Source organism: Alligator sinensis, unplaced genomic scaffold (genome assembly GCF_000455745.1).
Source record: "Alligator sinensis unplaced genomic scaffold, ASM45574v1 scaffold1348_1, whole genome shotgun sequence".
Classification (NCBI taxonomy): Eukaryota; Metazoa; Chordata; order Crocodylia; family Alligatoridae; genus Alligator; species Alligator sinensis.
The window spans coordinates 111,768-121,138 of record NW_005843437.1 but is presented as its reverse complement, the minus strand read 5'-3'; the positions used below and the strand labels follow the sequence as shown (position 1 = coordinate 121,138).

The 9,371-nt window shown below is 46.1% G+C and overlaps 1 protein-coding gene across 1 annotated transcript in view; it reads right to left on the bottom strand.

The window, feature by feature from the left end:
* Window positions 1-665: 665 nt before the first annotated feature.
* Window positions 666-9,371, bottom strand: part of LOC102372031 (myeloperoxidase-like) — a 96,878-nt gene continuing 88,172 nt past the window's right edge. Inside the window, exons 10-12 of the mRNA XM_014527332.1 lie at window positions 6,934-7,104; window positions 4,519-4,756; window positions 666-966 (exon numbers count right to left, since the gene is read on the bottom strand). Of these exons, the coding sequence (XP_014382818.1) occupies window positions 666-966; window positions 4,519-4,756; window positions 6,934-7,104 (710 nt within the window). The remainder of the gene's footprint in view (window positions 967-4,518; window positions 4,757-6,933; window positions 7,105-9,371) is intronic.

The window sequence follows — 9,371 nt, the reverse complement described above, 5'->3', positions numbered from 1 at the left end:
CAGGGGAAGGAGGGGGGCTGTAAGGGGAGCACTAGAGTAGATCTGGGCTGAGAAGGCCAAGAAGTACCAGGAGGAAGAGTTTCCACAGGGGTCCTATCACTCATATTTCTCTTGGGTATGACTACACGTGTGCATTTACTGTGCAGTAACTGAAATTACTTCGCAGTAAGGGCATACGTCTACATGTGCATGCCTATGCTGCACAGTAAATATGGAGACTTACAACTCCAGTGTAAATTTGATACCTGCATAACGCAGGTATTCAGTTTGGGACCAAAGTTAATCCCAAAGGTTTGCAGCCATGTGGCCGGAGGTAGGAGCTCCCCCCCTCCCACTCCCCCCCACCCCCTAGTGGCCACAGGGGCACATGGCAGGCTGCTCTGACCCAGGACTAAACTTAGTCCTAGGTCACCCACACATGTAGACACCAGTCTATTCCCGTTTACCACACAGTAATTTACTGTGCAGTAAATTTAAGCTGGCATAAATGCATGTGTAGACACGCCCACAGAGATATACCCTTGTGATTTCCAGGGCGTGTCTTTGTAAGCAGGGAACACATTACCTGTTGTTTCACAAGATCTATTTGTGGGACAATAGGTGACATTTCACCCAGTGATGTGGATCAGCTGTGCCAGCACACATTCCATGACAGCTGATCCACTTCATTTGGCGATGTCTATTTCAAGGCTATGTGTCGGGGAAACATGTAGGCAGAAGGCCAGAGAGATGGCAGGGTCCACTCTACCTTCTGGTCCACTGTGACTCTCTTCTTTCCAGGATGACAAGTCAAGACTGTCAATCTTGCTACAGTTCACAAAGTCCCAGGGATAGCTGTTGACCTTGAGCACATCCCTGGGCACCATTCTGAGGCGGGTGTTGTCACAGATCACCCGTGACAATGAGATGATGCTCAGGGCACGACGCTGCTGCAGAGTAAAAATCCCCGGGTTCTCCCACCAGAACCTGCAAAGAGGCAGCAAGAATAACAGAGTAAGAATCTGTGCTTCTCTTCCTTGGTGGTGAACTCAGCCTGGGGGATCATGGCTTTATTTTCTCCACAGGGATGAAAAGATGGCTTTGCTGTAAAAAGCGTAAATGGAAGAGAGAAATGTAGGTCCAACAAAGCCACAAGAGAACCCCCCCTCCCCCATTGCTGCAATGAAGCTACAATTCCATCATTATTTAAACAATTTATTTCTTTATACTAATAAGTATCCTGTAATAAGGCAAACCCCTTGTAAAGTTACCACAGAATCCTAGGGACTCTGTGCAGCTCAAGTGCACTGTGAAAAACAAAAGATGTTAGTGATTGCAAAGCTGAGGACTGAATAGCAACTGTCCCTGTTATATTTGTTACATGTCCAAGCACAGCCACAAATAAAATGACTAAAGCCTCTGGGGTGTGTAAAGGCGCTGCCATATTGCCATTTTGAGCATAAAGTAAAATTAAGGATTAGTTGCCATCAGCAGATATGGCAAACAAAAGCTAAGTCTAGATTTCCATGTCCACAGTTAATTCATATTTAAATATTTCAGACCACTCAGGAATCATGGAGTGACACTTTTGGCCAGTGCCATGCAGGAGCTCAGACTAAGGGTCAGATACAAATAGAGCTTGCAAACTGTTTAGGCAGCACACCATCAAAAATATAAGCACTGACACTCTGGAAGGGTGATCCAATTCAACAAGATTAAATCTCCTACACAGAAAATGAGGAGACTTAGGCACTTTCCAGAAGCAACTAAGGAAGTAGAGATGCTCAGCAGGTAGGTGCCTACAGAAGCCATGTGGCCTAGCTAAGAGCTGTGGGAAGAGTTGCCTGAAGTCTGACTCATCCTTGGACCTTAGGTATATAACTTGGGGTGCTTGGGATCCATTCCCAAGCCGACCCAGGAGAAGCACCTACCAGCTACACACACTCACTCTTGAGCAATGGCGGTGATGATGCCACCCACCTTTCTGCCTACTAACATGGTAGTTAGAATACTCACACAGGAAGTGGAAGACCTAGCTTTTAGACATTCCTCAGCTACAGGGGGATCACACTCACATCTCCCATTTCCCAGTGAGTGTTTCAACTGCTGGCCTAGGTGGAAGCACCCTGCATGCCTCTGGTTGCAGTTGAGCAACCATACAACCAAGAATACAAGATCCATGGCGTTAGAAGGAGCGCAACCCCAATCACATTTGGTACTTTTATGTGCAGTGAAACAGCCTGACAAAGATGAAATGAGAGCACCCAGTTCCAGAATAGTGTATAGCTTGTGAGGGAACTCTCCTGAGGCTGCAGCAGATGGTCCTGAATCCCCTGAGGCGGCAGAAGGAATTGCATTGAGTTCTAGGCTCTCCTCCTGAACTGAACTCGGTCTCCCACACCCTGCTCTAATGACTAGGCTGTGGTATAAAAGGGGAAAGATCACCAACTTTTGAATGTATAAACGGCCTAAAGGCCATTTATTGTGAGAAAGTGATACCTGACTCTGATACCAGAGTTAAAGTTGTGGCAGAGTTTTTGTTTACCAGTTGAATTAAAACTGCATATTTTAAGACCTGCTAAGGTGGCAATAAATGAAACACTCAAATAAACAGGTTTACATGTTTCATGCTGGCCTGATACAGACTGGTCTCCATCCATTCAAACATTACCACCTTCAAAGAGATGTAATGGTGTGCCTTGCTTTTCTTCAGAGTCTGTTTTTAGAGACTAATATACTGGGGCTCTAATATTTTTGCTTCACAATCTCTTTCACATAAGAATAGGTGCTAATCATGGCAATATCAGCTTGAAGTAGCTGAAGTATCCCTTCTCTATTTAAAAATGTCTGATCAGTAAATACACTAACAGGATTCTGTTGTATGTAGGCACTGCAATACTTTTTTCCACATAGAAGTTCCTGTGATAGACTGTTTTCTTCACATGAGGTTGTCATGATGCAGTTTCCAATAGTGCTGATACAGCACTGGTCACACTGTCTCAAAAGGTATCACATAATAAAAGAGTTCAGAGAAAGGCAGCAAGAGTGATTGAAGGCATGGTGAAACTCCTTATACGGAGAGAGAAAAAAAAGAAAGTAACTGGAAAATGGGACAACACCAGAACTAAGAGAGAGTTGATGAAACTGGGAGGAAGCAAATTCAAACCAGATGAAAGGAAACACTTTCCAACATAATCCATAATTAGGCTGTGACACAGGCTATCTATGAGACAAAGAATTTAGTAAAACTCAAAGAGGATATCCACATAGATAACAGAAATAGTTAGGGGTATACTAGATATTAGGCCTTAAGATTTACACCAATGTATCAATTACAAAGCAGATGATTGATTGAATGTAGGTGACAGTTTATCCCACACATGCCCACTGTGGGATTCTTACCCCTTTCCATGAGCAGTTGGCACTGATTACTGTAAGAGATCGGGAATTGGGGTAGATGGAGTGTGGTTTGATCCAGGCTGGTTGTTCCCGTGCTCCATGCAGGCGGGTGGCATGCAGTGTTTCTAGATGTGGATCAGCTCCAGATTCTGCATGGCCCTTACACAAGCACTTGAGATCTCCCCGCTTTACCTAATACCATAGGGACAAGGCAGGGCCTTTCTCCAAGGCACCAAGTAATTGGTCTCTCCATACTCCTCAGTGGGCAAATGACACCTCCACTGGGGTAAGGACTAGCAGGGAAGGGCACAACTACAGGCCACCTGTGCAGTATGAAGTGCCTGACCACATGGAGTTAATCAGCTGCCCCTCACCACAGGAGGTCCTTTCAGGTGAGACAAACTCTGGTGCTGTGTCCTGGAGCTGGGAGCAGTGGGCTGGTCCCCTAGGGAGGAAATGAAACAGGTCGCTGAACACATGCTGCTGCTTGTCTCCTCTGTAAATTGCATGTGTAACGTATGCATTGTGTAATGTAATGCATCGTGTGCACTGAAAAAATGATATGTGTGTGGGACAGAAGGGGAGCAAGCTTGTGGAGATCAGCTGACTGACCATAGACTATAACTGGAAGCAGGAAGATGATGTGATGAAAAACCCTGCAGAGCCCTGCTGCTGGACTGGAAATCTCAGAAAACCTTGGGGGCAGCAGGAAGAAGCAACCTCTGAGCCCTGACTGGCTACGTGGGGACGATGGTGCTGCTGTTGGATGGACTGAAGGAAAGAGGTGCCTCTGCACAGAACAGATGAACCACAGACATGATCCCTGACCAACAGATCTAGACAGAGCGACTCTAGACTTAAGTCTGATTCTTGGGAACACCTCCAGAGGTAGGCAGGGGACTGGGCTGAATGTATGTACCCCAGTGGTACTGACGACTGCCTGTTTACTTGTCCTCTAAGTGTATGTTGTTATGCTGTGAATGCCTATTTACCCATTTTTGTCCTTTCCCATTGGCCTGTGACCCTAACCCCTAGGATACTCAATATAAAGTAAATCCCTCATTGGCTGTAGTGATTGTGCCTGACACTGCAGGGGTTTGCTACACATGGAAGAACAGATCCATTTGCAGGTCAGCCTACCTGTCCCCATCTCGCAAGTTCCTGAACTGAACACCAAAGATACAAGCCAGGAGGGGCCCCACTCTGCCCTTGGGAACAAAGGGCTCTGCAAGGGCCCCAATCCAGATGTCAATGTTGTCTGGTGTCCCATACAGGTCTAAGAACTTCTTTGCCATATTTTGGTTTCCCAGCACATGAGCGAGTTCATCCAGGTTGTGAGGTTCTGAAAGCCCACAGAATCGTCGCCAGGCATTGTACCCTGTGGGAGCACAACAGAGCAGTCATTGCTACCATCTTCCTCTCACCAGAAACAGCAGCTCCACCTCTGTGCCCTGCTTTGCTGTTTCACATTAATGCTATCTACCTTGTTGATGTCTATTAGGGCTGTGCAAAACGGCACCGTTCCATTTTTACTTGCATTTTGATTTGAAACTGCTTATATAGGCTATAGGTTGACAGGCTATAATGGGGAAGCTCAAAACAGCCTATAACTTTGTCATTTCTGGTCTGATTTGGATGAAACTTGCAGAAATAATAGCCCCTTCTAAGGTCATGAAGCATGCCAAGTTTCAAGGAGATAGGTGCAGGGGTTTCAGGGAAACTATACCTCAAAGTCTTGAAAGCAAAAAACTCATACCACGTGTATGTGTTAAGCCACAGCTGGATCACAACTGCAGGGATGCTAGCCCCTGCTAAGGCCACAAAGCCTGCCAATTTTCAAGGAGATAGGTGCAGGGGTTTGAGGGAAACTGCACCTCAATCTGCAGACAAGCAAAACTCGTGACATGGGTAACACTGTGTGTGTGTGTTAAGGCGCAGCAGGGTGAAAGCTGCAGGCCTGCTAGCCCCTGTTGAGACCACAAAGCCTGCCAGCTGTCGAGGAGATAGGTGCAGGGCCCCAGAACCCAGAAGCCCTGCACCTCTAGCTGCTGACAGGCAAAACTCGTTACATGGGTGAGGGTGGGTGACACTGTGTGTGTTAAGGCGCGCCCTCACTCAACTGACACCAAGGCAGAAAGCAGGGCAGTTCATATAATGCTGCCTTTTATGCAGTTTTTCCATCCATCCCCCAGAGCACTGGGATTAGAAGAGACCTCAGGGAAGGATGACAGTCACTGGCCAGCTACACAGTCAATAATGAGAGTAGTCCTTCCCCTCCCTTCCCCCCTCTTCCCCCTCCCTCTCCTTACATCAGTTTTTGTTTCCCTGCAGGCAAGCCCAGCTTGAGCTTCAAAACTCGAAATGTTTCAACTTGCCTCATTTTGTTCTGAGGCTGTTTCAAAGCTCTCTGTTCCATTTTGATTTTGCTGTTTTGAGCTCAAAACAAGTTGAAACAGCATTGAAACAAAACTGCCGGCGAAATTTCGCACAGCCCTAATGTCTATCTTGTCCATGTTCTTAAGAGCCCCTTCCGTAGATGCTGCCATCCAGCACAGAGCTGACTGCAGCCAGCAGCGTGTTTTCCCAGATGCTGTTTACATTCACAGCTTGGACTGACCAGGTGGGTCACCTTTGCAAGTAGGAGTAGCCATTAAAGTCATGTCTGCACTATGGGGACCTCAGTGACCCATTCCCACTTGCACACTCCAAACTCAGAGAAACACCAGTGCCATTGCTCCAGGGCATCCCTCTCAAGACTGAGGGAGAGGAGCTGCTGGGGACAATGCTAGAGACACCTTACTGATATATTTCCAGGGTGGGTGGTTTGTGTTTGGAAACCTCCCAACCAGGATGCAGTGGTTCCACGATGTGGGCAGAGCCTTAGAAGGTAGGTATGGTGTCCTATTTACATTATAACTGTCAAGCACTGGGGATGAAGGGATCAACTAAGGCTGAAGAATGGTTCGCACTGTAAATCCCTGTTTTCAGGTACTTCCAACTTTCTGAAGTGTCACCCCGTGGCCTGGCATTTCTACAAACCAGACTGTGTCCAAAGAACAGAGTCCTAAATTAAGGCCAGTGTACTGATGCACTACCTATCCAGGGACTATAGTTTTTGCTGTGCGCCCAGAGGACAGTGGTCCCAGGGACATGGGTCTATGATGACTTGCAGCAACTCTTGCACTGAAAAATCTACAAGGGATAGGAGACTAAGACTAGCCTGGGCATTTTCTTCAGCTCAGACCCCTCCACGGGTCCTCACATCTAGCCAACATTTAAATTATGCTCATTGCTCCACATAGCACCACTAAGACATGACCTCCATTATCCATCCTGTCCCCCGTCACCTCATGTCTCAGCTATTGCAACATAATTTTCTCTGGCCTTTGCAAATGCAATTTTATCTCACTCAGACCTATCCAGAAGGCAGCTGCAAAGATCCTTTTTTCCATCCCATCACATTAATCAAATCTGTAAAACCCCTAGGACATCTTGAGAACTGCCACAAACACAGGAGAGTAATATAACAAGACAAGCAGTCTTGTGCTTCTTTACCTGGAAGACCATGATCTCTTCCCCGTTGCATGTTAATGGCTGCTAGATCCAAACCCATCACTTCTTTTTGTTCAAAAAGCCGCTCCTGGAGTTCCACAACAACCATTTGGCTCTGCTTCATCAGTTTTGCATGATCAACGAGCAGACCACGGAGAAGTGGATCAATGCCACCTGTAATAAAAGCCCATGTGAGGAAGAGACAGAGCAGTCAGTAGCTGGTGCCACCTCTTAGGCTACATTTTGTATAATTGCACCTTAATCCTAATGTTCCCTTTTCTCCTAAAGGGTCATTCATTAGCCCAGGTGTCCTTCACTCTCTGGCTGTTCCCTCTATGAAGCTGCAGAGGTCTTTGTTAACCAACAGTATGTATCACATTCTCACATTCGATTAAGGAACTGGAGTGGTTTAAGCAGTGTCTGTAGATGCAAAGGCTGTGGTTTAATAACAAAATCAAGTCACAGAAGACGAAACAGTTCTATTAAACAAACTATGTAGGCATCAAGGGAAGAGTCCCCTTCAGGAGAAAATATTCCAGTTTTACTTCAGAGCCCCAAAGCAGATACCAGAAGAGGCCTGGATGGTAAAAACTAATTTGAAAACATATTTTTTTCCCATTTTGTTTGGCATTTTTCTTTTTTTGTAGGGTAAGAAGAAAAAGGTAGAGGTGTCACCCCGTAGGCAACTCATTGAAACACACTGTTGCCGCTTGTCACAAGTAGGGATGGTCTACCCATGCCAAGCAATGTAGCTTTTCTATCCGGCAAGTAGTGCATGTAATCACGATCTTGGAATCCAAGATGGCTGCCACGGATTCATGTTTTGGTCAATATTTGGCCCTCACTAGGGTTAGAAAATGAATTCCAATGATCAAACCAACATTATATGAATTGAGGAGACCAATTGTAACATTTCCATCATGGTAGTTATATTGGATTCCAAGATGGCTGCTGTGAATTTACAACTTAGTTCATTATTAGATACCCAAAAGGTTTGCAAACATGATGCATCAACTCTGCCAAAAGGTTTGCAAAACTGATGCATCAACTCTGTTCTGTTTCAGATGACCTTGACATGAAAACCTCTGATGGAGATTGTCAAGAAGAAACTTGCCCTTGTCACCCTTAAGCAAATGTTACAACAGAGCTGATAGCATCACTGAATACAAAGAAGCATGGGAGGTATGACTCAGAATTTACAAGATGCATCATGTGTCTTGAAGTAGATTCACAATCAACAATTAGCCAAAGTACACATGCTGGAATTGCATGAATAAACAAGGCACTCATTCAATGTAGAACAGCAAATAGGTAGAGCCCTTTTCTCCCCAGCACCACCTGGGGTGATGAGGATCAATGGTAATAAGCTGATGGAGAATAGGTTTAGGTTAGAGATCAGAAGGCAATATTTTACAGTTAGGGTGGCCAAAATCTGGAACCAACTTCCCAGGGAAGTGGTCCTCGCCCCTACCTTGGGCAAATTCAAGAGGAGGTTGGACGATCACCTGTCTTGGGTCTTGTGAACCCAGCATTCGTTCCTGCCTGTGGCAGGGAGACAGGCTTGATCTGTTCAGGTCCCTCCTGACCCTAGCTACTATGAAACAACTGCTGAATTCAACACTTGTTACAGCAATATTCTTGATAAACTATCATATTGAGTTGATCCTGTGCTGCAATATTCCAAAAACTTCAATTGGCACTGTTCTTGGACCACAAAGGACATACTGAGAAACTTAAGAAAGCCATGCAAGGTAGAAACCCTACCAACAACATCAAGTGAAGAACACACTGGTAGATCATCTACTCCAGCAGTTTGCACTGTACATATTCATAGTATGTACATATTCTGCCAGAAACATTCTAAGATAGATCTACAATGCACAGACTAAGTCTATTCCATCTCGGAGGAAAGGCAGCAAGAGGGCACAGCAGCCCCCCTGGCTCTCCAGGGACCTAGCAGACCTCCTGAGGCTAAAAAGAAAGGCCTACAAAGGGTGGAGGATGTGAGTCACCTCCAAGGAGGATTATTCTGCACTGGTCCGGTCCTGTAGGGAGCAGACCAGGAAAGCCAAGGCTGCAACTGAACTCCAGCTAGCTTTGAGCATCAAGGACAATAAAAAGTCCTTTTTCAGATATGTGGGGAGCTGGAGGAAAAGCAGGGGCAACATTGGCCCCCTGCTGAACCACATGGGGCAACTGACTACTGACACCCAGGAAAAAGCCAACCTATTAAATAGGTACTTTGCGTCAGTCTTTCATCAGCCCCATGGGACGCCCATGCCCGCTACAGGGCCAGGAAGTCCGGATGAAGGTGATCCCCTGCCCTCCATTAATGCTGACTTTCTGAAGGAACATCTTGAGAAGCTGGATACCTTCAAGTCAGCCGGCCCTGACAATCTTCACCCCAGGGTACTCAAGGAGCTGGCGAGCATCATAGCCCA